Source organism: Giraffa tippelskirchi, chromosome X, assembly GCF_054371585.1.
Source record: "Giraffa tippelskirchi isolate mGirTip1 chromosome X, T2T-mGirTip1v1.2.pri, whole genome shotgun sequence".
In the NCBI taxonomy this organism is placed as follows: Eukaryota; Metazoa; Chordata; class Mammalia; order Artiodactyla; family Giraffidae; genus Giraffa; species Giraffa tippelskirchi.
In genome coordinates, this window is record NC_137289.1 from 82877156 (window position 1) to 82894336 (window position 17181).

Here is a 17181-nt window from a genome sequence, read left to right on the forward strand (position 1 = left end):
AGTCCTTCAATTATACTTTGTAGATAAGTGGACATGTAGAGTTTGTTACTCATGTTTTCATATCCTCAGTGAAATAAAGAAAATACATTTTCTTTAAGTTTTATTTTGAGTACGCATTCTTTCAGACCACTTACAGTGTAGATAGATTTTCAGTTTACTAAACTGTATATTTAATTCAATATATGACCTGGTAAATAAGGGTATTCTTTTTTATTTATTTATTTATTTATTTATTTATTTTTTTAATAAATTTATTTATTTTAGTTGGGGGCCAATCACTTCACAACATTGCAATAGTTTTTGCCATACATTGACATGAATCAGCCATGGGTTTACATGTGTTCCCCCTCCTGGACCCCCCACCCACCTCCCTCCCCATCCCATCCTTCTGGATCATCCCATTGCCCCGGCCCTGAGCCCTTGTCTCATGCATCGAACATGGAATGGTGTTCTGTTTCACATATGATAATATACATGTTTCAATGCTATTCTCCCAGAACGTCCCACCCTCGCCTTCTCCCTCAGAGTCCATAAAATTGTTCCATGCATCTGTGTCTCTTATTCTGTCTCGCATATAGGGTTATCGTTACCATCTTTCAAATTCCATATATATGCATTAGTATACTGTATTGTTGTTTTTCTTTCTGGCTTACTTCACTCTGTATAATGGGCTCCAGTTTCATCCATCTCAGTAGAACCGATTCAAATGTATTTTTTTTAATGGCTGAGTAATATTCCATTGTGTATATGTACCACAGCTTCCTTATCCATTCGTCTGCTGATGGACATCTAGGTTGCTTCCATGTCCTGGCTATTGTAAACAGTGCTGCGATGAACATTGGGGTACACGCGTCTCTTTCAATTCTGGTTTCCTCGGTGTATATGCCCAGCAGTGGGATTGCTGGGTCATATGGCAGTTCTATTCCCAGTTTTTTAAGGAATCTCCACACTGTTCTCCATAGTGGCTGTACTAGTTTGCATTCCCACCAACAGTGTAAGAGGGTTCCCTTTTCTCCACACCCTCTCCAGCATTTATTGCTTGTAGACTTTTGGATAGCAGCCATTCTGACTGGTGTGAAATGATACCTCATTGTGGTTTTGATTTGCATTTCTCTAATAATGAGTGATGTTGAGCATCTTTTCATGTGTTTGTTAGCCATCTGTATGTCTTCTTTGGAGAAATGTCTGTTTAGTTCTTTGGCCCATTTTTTGATTGGGTCGTTTATTTTTCGGGAATTCAGCTGCAGAAGTTGCTTGTATATTTTTGATATTAATTGTTTGTCTGTTGCTTCATTTGCTATTATTTTCTCAATAAGGGTATTCTTAAAACTTTTATTTTAACAGTGAAAGCAAGTTGAATACATTGGTGCAGAAGCTTCATGACTTTCTGGCACACTCATCAGAGGAATCTGAAGAAACAAGTTCTCCTCCAAGACTTGTGATGAACCAAAGCACAGGTAAATTGGAAAAAGGAATTGCAATATCTTCTAGTCTATTTACCTTTTATTTTTGAAGAGCTGAAGCTATTAAACTTTTTAATAGCCCCTGTGTTTCTAGGAGTTAGATAATATCTGATATTATAGGTTTTGATTCAGATAAGTAAAAAATGTAAGGTTTTATGGTTTTAGGTGCTTAGAGAAGCATACACTTAAGGTTTTATTTGTAATGGAAATGTTTTATAGAAGTGGGTGATGGATGTTAACTTTAAAACATATAGAAGTAGGAACAGTACAGAAATATGTTATTCTAAAAGTTATTCATGTATTATGAGTTATGTTTTTATGTTATTTGATAACTTTCAGAGTAGATTTTGTCCATACATTTTTAAAATATAAAACAACATCTCCTTTCTACCTCCCTTTTTCCTTTTTAAAAGTATCTTGTATCATGTGATGATTACCATCATTTGTTTTCAAGTTTTTAAGGATAGGCGCATATAGAAAAGGTGAACATGCACACAGGCATGCACACACACACACAAACACACATAGGCGTACTTGCACACAAACACAATATGTACAAGAAGTATGAAAAGTGGTAGATCACAATGAAAAGTTCAACCGTATGTGTAATTAGAGTCCCAGAAGGAAAGAAGAGAGAGAATGGTTCAGAATCTGAGTTTGACGAGATACTCGCTGAGCATTTCCTAAAAGTGAAGAAAGACATGTAGATTCATGAAATACTGTGAACCTCAAGCAAGATAAATGGAAAGAAAACTACAACTAAGAAAATCATAATAAACTCCTAAAGAAAAAAACCAAGAGAAAAATCTTAGGAGCAACCGGAGGAAAACAGTCATTGCTTTTTTAATGTTGAATGTTTTTGAACAGTAAACTGATAGCTCATTTGACAACAGTAATGTTAGAAGCTGGATGATAAAGAAATGATTTATTTAAAGGCCAAGTGAAAATAATTGCTAGCATAGTCTGCTCAGTGAAAACATCTTTCACAGGTGAAGGTGGATAAAAATAGAGGGAAGAACTTTGGACTTTTCCTGACAGTCCAGTGGTTAAGACTCTGCCCTTCTACTGCAGGGGGCACAGGTTTGATGCCTGATCACAGAACTAAGATTCGGCATGCCATGAGGCATGGCCAAAAAAAAAAAAGTAAGAATGATGTCAGCATACGTACACTAGGGGAAATGCCAAAGGGTTTTCTTAAATCAGAAGGAAAATAATTTGAAATGGCAACATCAAAATACAGGAAGTTATGAATAACAATGCAATCGATAAATAGGTGGAAAAAATGAAACTCGTACTTTTATCTAATCCACAATCTCTAGTCTTAATTCATAAATTGCCCAACAGTGTTTTCATAGATAAGTCCCCTACCCTCCCAAGACCAGGATCCCGTTGAAGAGCACACACTGTATATAAGTTATTTGGTCTTTAGCCTTTTCAAATCTCAAACAAGCTGGAACCATGACATTTTTCAAATGTATAGATATATTATTTTGGTGATTGTCCCTCAGTGTTCATTTGTCTGATTAATTATAAAATTAGATTGAGGTTTTTAATTTTTGGCAGGATTGCAGTGTAAGTGGTGTTATGTTCCTGTCCATACATCATATCACAAAGCACATGATGAAATTTCCTCCTTTATTGGTGATGTTAACTTAGGTTATTTGGTTATGGCTGTTTTTCTAGATTAAACCACTGTAAAGTTATGATTTACTCTTTTGTACCTATCTAATAAGTAATTTGTTGAAGATTACTTTGAAACTGCTTAGGTATTCTTTTCATCATCAAAAATTAGCTTTTATGTTTTTTTTATTGCAAATTATCACAAACTTGGCAGCTTAAGACAACCCAAATTTATTATCTCACAGTTCTGTGGATCTGGAGTCCACTTGGGCTTTGCTGAGCTCTGCTCAGGGAATCACAAGGGCTGAGTCAAAGTGATAGTAAGACTGTTCCTTTCTATAGAATCTGGAAAAATCCGTTTTCGTGCTCATTCAGGTTGTTGGCAGAATTCAGTTCATTGTGGTTATAGGTCTGAGGTCCTCATTTCATGCTAACTATTGGCCAGGATCCTCTCAGCTCCTTAATTTCCTCTCACATGGCCCCTTCCAACTTCAAAGCCAGCAATAGCACATTGTGTCATTCTCATGCTTTGAGTTTCTCTGACTTAGCCTTTTGCTTGCTTCTTATGCATCTTCTGCCATGAACTAGAGACATTTTTCTATTTTAAGGGATCCGTGTGATTAGATTATGTTCCTTCCTTCTCACCTCTCCCAAATGAGCTCCCATTTTTTTAAAGTCACCTGTGCCATTTTATGTAGCAAAACAATGGGAGTGTTATTTCCTAACATTCACAGGTTCTGGTGATTAGGGGGCATGAATTCTTGGGGGCCATTCCTAGAAATTCTGCCTGTCACCACATCCATTTATGATTCTTGGCTCAATGGTATGTTACTATTATGGTTCAAAATGGTGATGTTCTATCATTACTTCTGTCTTTTCTGTAAGGGAGATGTTTACATTTCTATGCTCTCTATTTATTGGTTTATATTAGTGTATGCTAGCATTTTTTTCTTTTTCCATGAACATTTTCTTACTGTCATTATTTTCATGTTCAAATTGTACCAATATTAGCTAGTGGGAACCCCTTTTATATGGCTCTTGTAGACCTTTTCATAAGTCTTCATCAACCTTGAGCACTTTTCTTACTTTCTGCCCTCACAAGATCTTCATTATTTACTTTGCATGGTCTGTTCCCCAGCCCTGGAATCAGTTATTTCTCCAAGAAGTTCTGATTCCTTTTAGTGGGGTATAGTATTTAGAAAGCAATATCTGGGTGTATGATGTGCTCATTGCTGCTAGGATGTCTTTGCTTCCAGGCTCTTTAGTAGGGAAAGCCAATATATGTGATGTATTTTCATGTGTTGATATTGATACTTTTAGTTTTACTTTGGACTACAGACATCATTCTGATCTTCCTCTTTTCATATTTTAACTTTACTTACTGCAACAGAGAGAAAGGTGGTTCCCATTATCCTCAGTTTATGTACTCAGTTGCTTAGTCTTCATTGTGTCCACAGTTTCAACTTTGTATGCTAAATTATCAAAATAAAGAAACCTAACTAGTGTTAAATACTTATTTAAAGTTCTGTCTTTAGAATGAAATTATATTGTTACAGTTCTAAATTCAGTAGTTAGTTAATTGGGGAGTTTTGTTCCAGTAGTGGCAGAGTAGCTCTTTTTGGATAAGCAGGTTAACTCCCACAGATACCAAGTATAAATTCTGGCCAAAATACTGAAAACAATGATGAAGGAACTGATTAGTGACACAAACCAAACACACACTGGAATAGAGTCAACATATGGAAGAAAGAAGTATTCTTTGCTCAGTTCCCAATTGTTAAGCCTTTTTTCCTTAGAAAAGGTGCCAGTTAGCTCCAGCAATGGAATTTCAGACTTAAATAGTCCTCTTCTTCTGGATATGCTGTGTGAGCTTGCAGCCCTATTAATTCTGATAGCCTCCTTGTGACTAAGGTTGAACCAGCATAAAACTCAGCATTTGGTCCAAGGTGGTGGTATAGGAAAACCATGACCTCACCTTACCCCACAGACACACTGAATTTACAGCTATGTAAAGAGCAGTTCCTTCTACAGAAGAACTGAGGTGTGATTAAACAGCTTCTGCACAACAAACAGTACAAGTACCACATAGAGATTAGTAGCGACAGAGACACAGTACTGATGGGAACCCCACTTCAATGTGGTGTACAGCAGTGGAGAGGGATCACTAAGGGGCCTGTGTGTGCACACTCACCTGCCCTGGGGCACAGAGATAAAAACAGTGGTTTAAAAGGGACCTAGACTATGCATGAAGGAAATCCTCTTACTAACCCTACCTAGAGTGTCCGCTAAATGGGCAGAGAACTGCTGGAAGTCTCTTCGGTGTTGAAGATGCTAGAGAGCATCATTTTTTGTGTTCCCCCGTCACCTTGATGAGGTCTTCTCTCATAGCTCAATCGGCAAAGAATATGCCTGCAATACAGGAGACCTGGGTTCGATTCCTGGCTCAGGAAGATCCTCTGGAGAAGGAAATGGCTACCTACTTCAGTATTCTTGCCTGGAGAATTCCATGGACAAGGAGACTGGCAGGCTACAATCCATGGGATCGCAAGAGTCGGACACGACTTAGTGACTAAACCACCACCATAACCTTGATGACATGAGTGGAATGTAGTCCAGGTTCTCTAGCTGGCCTGCCAAGGCACTTCAGCCTACTCCTGGCCCATACAAGGTATAGCCAGAGTGTCAAGGCAGCCCAAGTGTGCAGTACCCTAGAATCCCCCTGGCCTATGATATATTAGGCTTCAGCCGACCTGCCAAAACTGCCTGGCACATGCAGACTACAAAGGAGGTGCTCTTAGCAGAGATTATGCCTTCAAGACCAAGAGAGCTACCTGTTTTGCCTGATGTGTAGAATGAAACACAAAGTCAAACAGAATGGGGACAGAAGAGTATGTTCCAAAGGAAAGAGCAAGATAATACTTCAGAAAAAATCTTAACGAAATGGAGATAAGTAATTTATCTGATAAAGAATTGAAAGAAGTTGTCATAAAGGCTTACCAAACAAGGGAGAAGAATGGAGGAATAGAGTGAGAACTTGACCAAAGAGTTCAAAGATACAAGAAAGAACCAATCAGTACTGAAGAACACAATAACTGAAATGACAAATAGAGGAAATTGATAGAAAATTAGATGATATAGTAGAACACATCAGCCATCTGGAACACAGAATAGTGGAAATCACCCAATCAGAAAAGAAAAAAAGAATTTTAAAAAATGAGAGTTTAAGGGAACTCTAGGACACCAGGATTACTAACATTCTCATAGTAGGGATAGGAGGATTGCAGATGGAGAAAAGGAGAGAAGGGGACAGATACTTACTTAAAGAAATGTTTGAAAACTTCCCTAATCTGGAAAATGAAACAGACATCTAGGTAAAGGAAGCACAGAGTCCCAAACAAAATGAACCCACAGAGATCCACACCAACACATGTATGTAAAATGGCAAAAGATGAAGACAATTTTATAGACAGAAGGGCAAAAAACAACTAATCATATACAAGGAAAACCCCATAAGATTACTCGCTGATTTCTCAACAGAAGCTCTGCAAGCCAGAATGGGGTGGCATGATGTATTTAAAGTACTGAATGTGAAAAACTTCCAACCAAGCGTACTCTACCTGGCAAGTTTGTCATTCAGAATTGAAGGAAAGAGTTTCCCAGACAAGCACAAAACTAAAGGAGTTTAGCACCACTGAAATGGCCTACAAGAAATGTTCAAGGGTCTTCTCAAAGTAGAAAAGCAAAAGCAACAGCTTGTTGTTGTTCAGCCTATATGTCGATAAGTAGTGTCTGACTATTTGTGACCCATGGACTGCAGCATGCCAGGCTTCTCTGTCCTCCACTATCACCTGGAGTTTGCTCAAACTCATGTCCACTGATGTCTAAACATCTCACCCTCTGCCACCTCTTTCTCCTTTTGCCTTCAGTCTTTCCCAGCATCAGGGTCTTTACCAGTGAGTCGACTCTTCTCATCTGGAGGCCAAAGTATTGGAGCCCCAGCTTCAGCATCAGTCCTTCCAATGAATATTCAGGGTTGATCTCCTTCAGGATTGACTGGTTTGATCTCCTTGCAGTCCAAGGGACTCTCAAAAGTCTTCTACGACATCACAGTTCCAAAGCATCAATTCCTCAGTGCTCAGCCTTCTTTATGGTCCAACTCTTATATCCATACATGATTACTGGAAAAACCATAGCTTTGTCTAGACAGATCTTTGTCAGCAAGGTAATGTCTCTGCTTTTTAATATGCTGTCTAAATTTGTCATAACTTTCCTTCCAAGGAGCAAGCAACTTTAAATTTCATGGCTATAGTCACCATCAGCAGTGATTTTAGAGCCCAAGAAAATAAAATCTGTCACTGTTTCCACCTTACCTGCTTCTATTTGACATGAAGTGGTGGGAGAGATGCCATGATCTTAGTTTTTTGGATGTTGAGTTTCAAGCCAGCTTTTTCACTCTCCTCTTTCACTTCCATCAAGAGGCTCTTTAATTCATCTTTATTTTTTGCCGTTAGTATCATCTGCATATCTGAGGATGTTGATATTTCTCCTGGCAGCCTTGATTCCAGCTTGTAATTAATCCAGCCTGGTATTTTTCACGAAGTATTCTAAATAGAAGTTAAATAAGTGGGATGACAATATACAGCTTTGTCATACTCCTTTCCCAGTTTTGAACCAGTTCATTGTTCTATGTCCAGTTCTTACTGCCACTTCTTGACGTACATATAGGATTCGCAGGAGATAGATAAGGTAGTCTTGATATTCCCAACTCTTTAAGAATTTTCCAGAGTTTGTTGTGATCCATATACAGTCAAAGGCTTTAGCATAGTTAATGAAGCAGAAGTAGATGTTCTTCTGGAATTCCCTTCCTTTTTCTATGATCCAGCAAATGTTCGCAGTTTGTTCTCTGTTTCCTCTGCCTTTTCTAAACCCAGCTTCTCAATTCACATACAGCTAAAGCCTAACTTGAAGAATTTTGAGCATAACCTTACTAGCATGTGAAATGAGCGCAATTGTATGGAAGGTGGAATATTCTTTTGCATTGCCCTTCTTTGGGATTGGAATGAAAATTGACCTTTTCCAGTCCTGTGGCCATTATTGAGTTTTCCAAATTTGTTGGCATATTGAGTGCAGCACTTTAACCACATCATCTTTTACGATATGAAATAGCTCTGCTGGAATTCCATCACCTATGCTAACTTTGTTCGTAGTAATGCTTCCTAAGGCACACTTGACTTCACACTCCATGATGTCCAGCTCTAGGTGAGCGACAGCCCCTTCGTGGTTATCTGGATCATTAAGACCTTTTTTGTATAGTTCTTCTGTGTATTCTTTAACACCTCTTAGCAAGAAATAAGAAAATATATGAAAAAATATCTCAGTGGTAAAGGTAAATATATAGTAATGACAGTGAATCAGCCACATATAAAGCTAGTAGGAAGGTTAAAAGATGAAAGTAGTAAAATAAACTATAAGTAAAATAAGTAGTTGAGAAATGCATAAAGTATAAAGTTGTAAAATAATATCACAAAAGAAATTTGAGAGGGGTAGTAAAAATGTACTTTTAGAATATATTTGAACAAGAATACACGGAAGAACTGGACAAGAAAGATCTTCACGACCCAGATAATCACGATGGTGTGATCACTCACCTAGAGCCAGACATCCTGGAATGTGAAAGCAAGTGGGCTGTAGAAAGCATCGCTATGAACAAAGCTAGTGGAGGTGATGGAATTCCAGTTGAGCTATTTCAAATCCTGAAAGATGAGGCTGTGAAAGCGCTGCACTCAATATGCCAGCAAATTTGGAAAACTTAGCAGTGGCCACAGGACTGGAAAAGGTTAGTTTTCAATCCAATCCCAAAGAAAGGCAATGCCAAAGAATGTTCAAAAACCACACAACTGCACTCATCTCACATGATATCAAAGTAATGCTCAAAATTCTCCAAGCCAGGCTTCAACAATACGTGAACCATGAACTTCCAGATGTTCAAGCTGGTTTTAGAAAAGGCAGAGGAACCAGAGATCAAATTGCCAACATCTGCTGGATCATTGAAAAAGCAAGAGAGTTCCAGAAAAACATCAATTTCTGCTTTATTAACTATGCCAAAGCCTTTGACTGTGTGGATCAGAATAAACTGGAAAATTCTGAAAGAGATGGGAACCAGACTACCTGACCTGTCTCCTGAGAAAGAGATGCAGGTCAGGAAGCAACAGTTAGAACTGGACAGGGAACAACAGACTGGTTCCAAATAGAACAAGGAGTACATCAAGGCTATATATTGTCACCCTGCTTATTTAATTTATATGCAGAGTACATCATGAGAAACACTAGGCTGTAAGAAGCACAAGCTGGAATCAAGATTGCTGGGAGAAATATCAATAACCTCAGATATGTAGATGACACCACCCTTATCGCAGAAAGTGAAGAGGAACTAAAAAGTCTCTTGATGAAAGTGAGAGAGGAGAGTGAAAAAGTTGGCTTAAAGCTCAACATTCAGAAAACTAAGATCATGGCAGCCAGTCCTATCACTTCATGGCAAATAGATGGGGAAACAGTAGAAACAGTGTCAGACTTTATTTTTTAGGGCTGCAAAATCACTGCAGATGGTGATTGCAGCCATGAAATTGAAAGACGCTTACTCCTTGGAAGGAAAGTTTTCACCAACCTAGACAGCATATTAAAAAGCAGAGACATTTCTTTACCAACAAAGGTCCGTCTAGTCAAGGCTATGGTTTTTCCAGTGGTCATGTATGGATGTGAGAGTTGGACTGTGAAGAAAGCTGAGCACCGAAGAATTGATGCTTTTCAACTGTGGTGTTGGAGAAGACTGTTGAGAGTCCCTTGGACTACAAGGAGATCTAACCAGTCCATCCTAAAGGAGAACAGTCCTGGGTGTTCATTGCAAGGACTGATGTTGAAGCTGAAACTCCAATACTTTGGCCACCTCATGCGAAGAGTTGACTCATTGGAAAACACCTTGATGCTGGGAAGTATTGGGGGCAGGAGAAGAAGGGGACGACAGAGGATAAGATGGCTGGATGGCATCACCGCCTCGATGGACATGGGTTTGGGTAAACTCCGGGAGTTAGTGATGGACAGGGAGGCCTGGCGTGCTGCAGTTCATGGGGTCGCGAAGAGTCGGACACTACTGAGCAGCTGAACTGAACTGAACTTAAGCAGCTATCAGCCTATATTAAATCATTATTTGTGTGTTTCAACCTGATAGTAACTGCAAACCCAAAACCTACTATACATAAACAAAAAATAGAGAGAGAAAGGAGCCCAAACATAAAGAAAGCCCTCACACTGCAAGAGAAGAAAGGAACAGAGAAGAACTATAAAAATAAGCAGAAAATAATTAACAATATTGCAATAAGTACATAGTTATCAATAACCACTTTAAATGAAAATTTACTAAATGCTCTAATCAAAGTAGAGATGACTGAATGAATAAAAAAACGAGACCCATTTATATGCTGTCTACAAGAGACTCACTTCCAATCTAAAGACAGATTGATATTAAAGGTATAGAAAAATATATACCATGCAAAAAGAAACAAAAAAAGAAAGCTTAAGTAGTAAATAAAACGCTGAAGAACCAGTGCATCAAGGAAAAAATCAAAGAGGAAATTCAAAAATATCTTGAGACACATGAAAATGGTAACACAACTTTCCAGTATCTATGTCCGACGCTTTGTAACCCCATAGACTGTAGTCTGCTAGGCTCCTCTGTCCCTAGGATTCTCTAGGCAAGGATACTAGAGTGGGTTGCCAAGCCCTTCTCCAGGGGATCTTCCCCACCCAGGGATCGAACCCATATCTCATACATCTCCTGCATTGGCAGACAGGTTCTTTACCACTAGTGCCACCTGGAAAGCCCTCTAATATCTATGAGATGAAGCAAAAGCAATTCTCAGAGGGAAGATCATAGTGAAACAAGCATACCTCACAAAACAAGAAAATTCTCAAATTAAAAAAAAAAACAACAAAACTTTATACTCAAAGGAGCTAGAAAAAGAGGAACAAAACAAGCCCAAAGTTAGTAAAAGGAAGTTAATAATAAAGGTCAGACTGGAAATAATGAAACTGCTAGCTTGTCTACTTCCTCTTATCAGGGTCTTTTGTAGACGAAAAGTTTTAAATTTTGAGCAAGTCCAATTTACAGATTTCCCCTTGAGGACATGCTTTCCTCCTATATAAAGGAACCAGAAGAAGACCAAACTCTAGGTTACTAGAAAGACATAAACCATAAAGATCAGGGCAGAAATAAACGAAATAGAGACTGAAAAAATACTAGAACAGATCAGTGAAACTTACGAATGAGATTTTTTTAAAACATAAACAAAATTGAAAAACCTTTAGTGAGATCCATCATGATAAAAAGAGATAGGGCCCAAAAATAAAATGAGAAATGAAAGAGGAGATTTATCAACTTGTAGCACACCAATGCAAGGAATCATAACAGACTACTATGCCATCAATGGGGGCTTCCCCGGTGGCTCAGTGGTAAAGAATCCACCTGCCAATGTAGGAGACACGGGATCAATCCCTGGGTTGGGAAGATCCCCTAGAGAAGGAAATGACAACCCACTCCAGTATTCTTGCCTGGAAATTCCCATGGGCAGAGGAGCCTGGAGAGGTATTGTCCATGGGGTCAGAAAGAGTCAGACACGACTTAGGGACTGAGCACCCACCATGCCAACAATGGAGAACATCAAAGAAATGGATAAATTCCTAGAAACATACAATCTTTCAAGAATGAATCATGGAGAAATACAAAATCTAATTGATTGCTAATAAAATTCAATCGGTAATGAAAAAGTTTCCAACAAACAAAAGTTGAAGACCAGACTGCTTCATAGGTGAATTCTGTCAAACATTATAGAAGAATTATACTCAACAATATTGCAATAATTTTGTATGGTGACAGATCTACCCTTGTAGTGGTGATCATTTTGTAATGTATAAAATATTGAATCACTATGTTGTTCACCTAAGAGGAATACACTGTCAATTTTATGTCAAAATGAAAGAATTGGATAGAAATCTGCATTCTTGATGAGGCATAATGGAATTTAAGACACCCCAGAATGATCTCTGTTCGTTTCCAAGGCAAACCATTAAATATCACGGTTATCCAAGCCTATGCCCCAACCAGTAACGCTGAAGAAGCTGAAGTTGAATGGTTTTATGAAGACCTACAAGACCTTTTAGAACTAATACCCAAAAAAGATGTCCTTTTCGTTATAGGGGACTGGAATGCAAAAGTAGGAAGTCAAGAAACACCTGGCGTAACAGGCAAATTTGGCCTTGGAGTACAGAATGAAGCAGGGCAAAGGCTAATAGAGTTTGCCAAGAGAATGCAGTGTCATAGCAAACACCCTATTCCAACAACAGTAGAGAAGACTCTACACATGGACATTACCAGATGGTCCACACTGAAATCAGATTGATTATATTCTTTTCAGCCAAAGATGGAGAAGCTCTATACAGTCAGCAAAAGCAAGACCGGGAGCTGACTGTGGCTCAGATCATGAACTCCTTATTGCCAAATTCAGACTTAATGGAAGAAAGTAGGGAAAACCACTAGACCATTCAGGTATGACGTAAATCAAATCCCTTATGATTGTACAGTGGAAGTGAGAAATAGATTCAAGGAACTAGATCTGATAGACAGAGTGCCTGATGAACTATGGATGGAGGTTCATGACATTGTACAGGAGACAGGGATCAAGACCATCCCAATGGAAAAAGAAATGCAACAAAGCAAAATGGCTGTCTGAGGAGGCCTTACAAAGAGCTGTGAAAAGAAAAGAACTGAAAAGCAAAGGAGAAAAGGAAAGATATACCCATTTGAATGCAGAGTTCCAAAGAATAGGAAGGAGAGATAAAAAAGCCTTCCTCAGCAATCAATGCAAAGAAATAGAGGAAAACAAGAGAATGGTAAAGACTAGAGATTTCCTCACGAAAATTAGAGATACCAAGGGAACGTTTCATGCAAAGAAGGGCTCAATGAAGGACAGAAATGGTATGGACCTAACAGAAGCAGAAGATATTAAGAAGAGGTGGCAAGAATACATAGAAGAACTGTACAAAAAAGATCTTCACGACCCAGAGAATCACGATGGTGTGATCACTCACCTAGAGCCAGACATCCTGGAATGTGAAGTCAAGTGTGCCTTAGGAAGCATCACTACAAACAAAGCTCGTGGAGGTGTTGGAATTCCAGTTGAGCTATTTCAAATCCTGAAAGATGATGCTGTGAAAGTGCTGCACTCAATATGTCAGCAAAGTTGGAAAACTCAGCAGTGGCCACAGGACTGGAAAAGGTCAGTTTTCATTCCAATCCCAAAGAAAAGGAATGCCAAATAATGCTCAAACTACCTCACGATTGCACTCATCTCAAACGCTAGTAAAGTAATGCTCAAAATTCTCCAAGCCAGGCTTCAGCAAAACGTGAACCGTGAACTTCCAGATGTTCAAGCTGGTTTTAGAAAAGGCAGAGGAACCAGAGATCAAATTTCCAACATCCACTGGATCATCAAAAAAGCAAGAGAATACCAGAAAAGGATCAATTTCTGCTTTATTGACTATGCCAAAGCCTTTGACTGTGTGGATCACAGTAAACTGTGGAAAATTCTGAAAGAGATGGGAATACCAGACCATCTGACCTGTCTCCTGAGAAACCTGTATGCAGGTCGGGAAGCAACAGTTAGAACTGGACATGGAATAACAGACTGGTTCCAAATAGGAAAAGGAGTACGTCAAGGCTGTATATTGTCACCCTGCTTATTTAACTTATATGCAGAGTACATCATGAGAAACGCTGGGGTGTAAGAAGCACAAACTGGAATCAAGATTGCTGGGAGAAATATCAATAACCTCAGATATGCAGATGACACCACCCTTATGGCAGAAAGTGAAGAGAAACTAAAAAGCCTCTTGATGAAAGTGAAAGAGGAGAGTGAAAAATTTGGCTTAAAGCTGAATATTCAGAAAACTAAGATCGTGGCATCTGGTCCCACCACTTCATGGCAAATAGATGGGGAAACAGTGGAAACAGTGTCAGACTTTATTTTTCTGGGCTCCAATATACCTGTAGATGGTGATTGCAGCTCTGAAATTAAAAGACGCTTACTCCTTGGAAGGAAAGTTATGGACAACCTAGGTAGCATACTAAAAAGCAGAGACATTGCTTTGCCAACAAAGGTCCATCTAGTCAAGGCTATGGTTTTTCCAATAGTCATGTATGGATGTGAGAGTTGGATTTTGAAGAAAGCTGAGCACCCAAGAATTGATGCTTTTGAACTGTGGTGTTAAGAGTCCCTTGGACTGCAAGGAGATCCAACCAGTCCATCCTAAGTTAGATCAGTCCTGGGTGTTCATTGGAAGGACTGATGTTGAAGCTGAAAATCCAATAGTTTGGCCACCTCATGTGAAGAGTTGACTCATTGGAAAAGACCCTGATGCTGGGAAGGGTTGGGGGCAGGAGGAGAAGGGGACGATAGAGGATGAGATGGCTTGATGGCATCACTGACTCGATGAACATGAGTTTGGGTAAACTCCAGGAGTTGGTGATGGACAAGGAGGCCTGGCTTGCTGCGATTCATGGGGTCACAAAGAGTCGGACTCGACTGAGCAACTGAACTGACTGAGTAGGTTTTGTAAAGTGGAGAAGGACATCCCACTTAGAAGAGAGCTACAGCTTGGGAGCTCCAGGACTTGCAAAAATGGTTATCATATCTGGTTGCATTACACATGCAGTCCAGTTAAGGCTAAAAGAAGAGAACAAAGCTTTCAGTTGCTTACACCAGAGGGTATATTATTTATATTTTGGGGTTTGATATCAGCTGAGTTAATTATCTGCTATCAACAGAATGATCAACTAGAATGGCATGCAGTTTTTTCACTATATCTTAAAAAATGTCTAGTATCTAATCTGAAATACTGGTGAGATATAAAGAGGAAACTGTGACCCATGCTCAAAATGAAAGGCAATAAATAGAGACATTCCACACGTCTTAAAATTTGAAATTAGCAAACAAGTATATTAAAGCAGGTATTGCAACTGTGCTTCAATATAATAAAGTTAATACTTTTGTGAAGAGTTTGCAGGTAGAAAATCTCAGTACAAACATCGAAAATGTAAAAAAGGACCAATTTGAAATTCTAGAACTGAAAAATGTAATTTCTGAATAACAAATGATTGTACTTAACTGGAGATTAGAGATAACTGTAGTCGTGTCAGTGAAGTTGATGAATTATCCAATCTGAGAAGAGAAAACATTGAAAAATAAAAAGCGTACAGAACACTTGCTCTTCAGATCCTTTCCACAATTAATTTGTATAGTTATCAATCAAATACATGTAAAGAAGAGGAATGCTTAACAATAGAGAAAAAAGTGTTGACAGAAACTCTCACTTGGCCCAGTGCTGTATAGTTTTTGTTGTGGTGATTTTGTTGTTAGCCATATACAAATTTGTTACATTTTTGCCAAATTACTTCATTTTGGGGGTGCTATTTTAAATTCCGTGCCTTTTATATTTCAGGTTCTAATTGTTCATTGCAATACTTCAGTTACGTTTTTTATGTTGACCTTTTAGTCTGTGTACTTGCTCTAGGTAGCTTATTTTTCATCTTTCAGATTTATTGAAATTTTCTACCTAATCTGGTTGTCTGCAAATAGGGTCATGTTTATTTCTTACTGTCCATGTGTATGGCTTTTTTTTTTTTAATTTATTTTCTATTTTTTAACTTTACAATATTGTATTTGTTTTGCCATACATTGACATGAATCCACCATGGGTGTACATGTTTTCCCCTCCCAGAACACCCCTTCCCCCTCCCTCCCCATTCCATCCTTCCGGGTCATCCCACTGTAGCAGCCCCGAGCACCCTGCGTGTAACCTGGACTGGCGATTCGTTTCACATACGATGATTTACATGCTTCAATGCCATTCTCCCATATCATCCTGCCCTCACCCTCTCCCATAGAGTCCGTAATGCTGTTCTGTTTATCTGTGTCTCTTGATATCTCGCATACAGGGTTATCTTTACTGATTGACTAAATACCATATATATGTGTTAGTATACTGTATTGGTGTTTTTCCTTCTGGCTTACTTCACTCTGTATAAGAGACTCCAGTTTCATCCACCTCGTTAGAACTCATTCGAATGTATTCTTTTTAATGGCTGAGTAATATTCCATTGTGTATATGCACCACAGCTTCCTTATCCATTCGTCTACTGATGAGCATCTAGGCTACTTCCATGTCCTGGCTATTATAAACAGTGCTGTGATGAACATTGGGGTACACGTGTCTCTTTCAATTCTGGTTTCCTCGGTGTGTATGCCCAGCAGTGGGATTGCTGGGTCATTTGGCAGTTCTATTTCCAGTTTTTAGAGGAATCTCCACACTGTTCTCCATAGTGGCTGTAGTAGTTTGCATTTCCACCAACAGTGTAGGAGGGTTCCCTTTTCTCCACACCCTCTCCAACGTTTATTGCTTGTAATCTCTTGGATCGCAGCCATTCTGCCGGGCGTGAAATGGTACCTCATTGTGGTTTTGATTTGCATTTCTCTGATAATGAGTGATGTTGATCATCTTTTCATGTGTTTATTAGCCATCTGTATGTCTTCTTTGGAGAAGTGTCTGTTTAGTTCTTTGGCCCACGTTTTGATTGGGTCATTTATTTTTCTGAAATTGAACTGCAGGAGTTGATTGTATATTTTTGAGATTAATTCCTTCTCCGTTGCTTCGTTTGATATTATTTTCTCCCATTTCGAAGGCTGTCTTTTCACCTTGCTTAGAGTTTCCTTTGTTGTGCAAAAGTTCTTAAGTTTTATTTCGTCCCATTTGTTTATTTTTGCTTTTATTTCCAATATTCTGGGAGGTGGGTCGTAGAGGATCCTGCTGTGGTTTATGTCGGAGAGTGTTTTGCCTATGTTTTCCTCTAGGAGTTTTATAGTTTCTGGTCTTACATTTAGATCTGTAATCCATTTTGAGTTTATTTTGTGTATGGTGTTAGAAAGTGTTCTAGTTTATTCTTGTACAAGTTGTTGACCAGTTTTCCCAGCACCACTTGATAAAGATTGTC

The 17181-nt window shown here is 38.8% G+C and overlaps 1 protein-coding gene across 16 annotated transcripts in view; it reads left to right on the plus strand.

Annotated features, from left to right (window-relative positions):
* ATRX (ATRX chromatin remodeler) overlaps positions 1-17181 on the plus strand; it is a 280028-nt gene that overhangs the window by 81461 nt on the left and 181386 nt on the right. For all 16 annotated transcript variants that reach the window (XM_081563568.1, XM_081563581.1, XM_081563575.1 and 13 more), the window contains one exon: positions 1345-1457. In XM_081563568.1, the coding sequence (XP_081419694.1) occupies positions 1345-1457 (113 nt within the window). The remainder of the gene's footprint in view (positions 1-1344; positions 1458-17181) is intronic.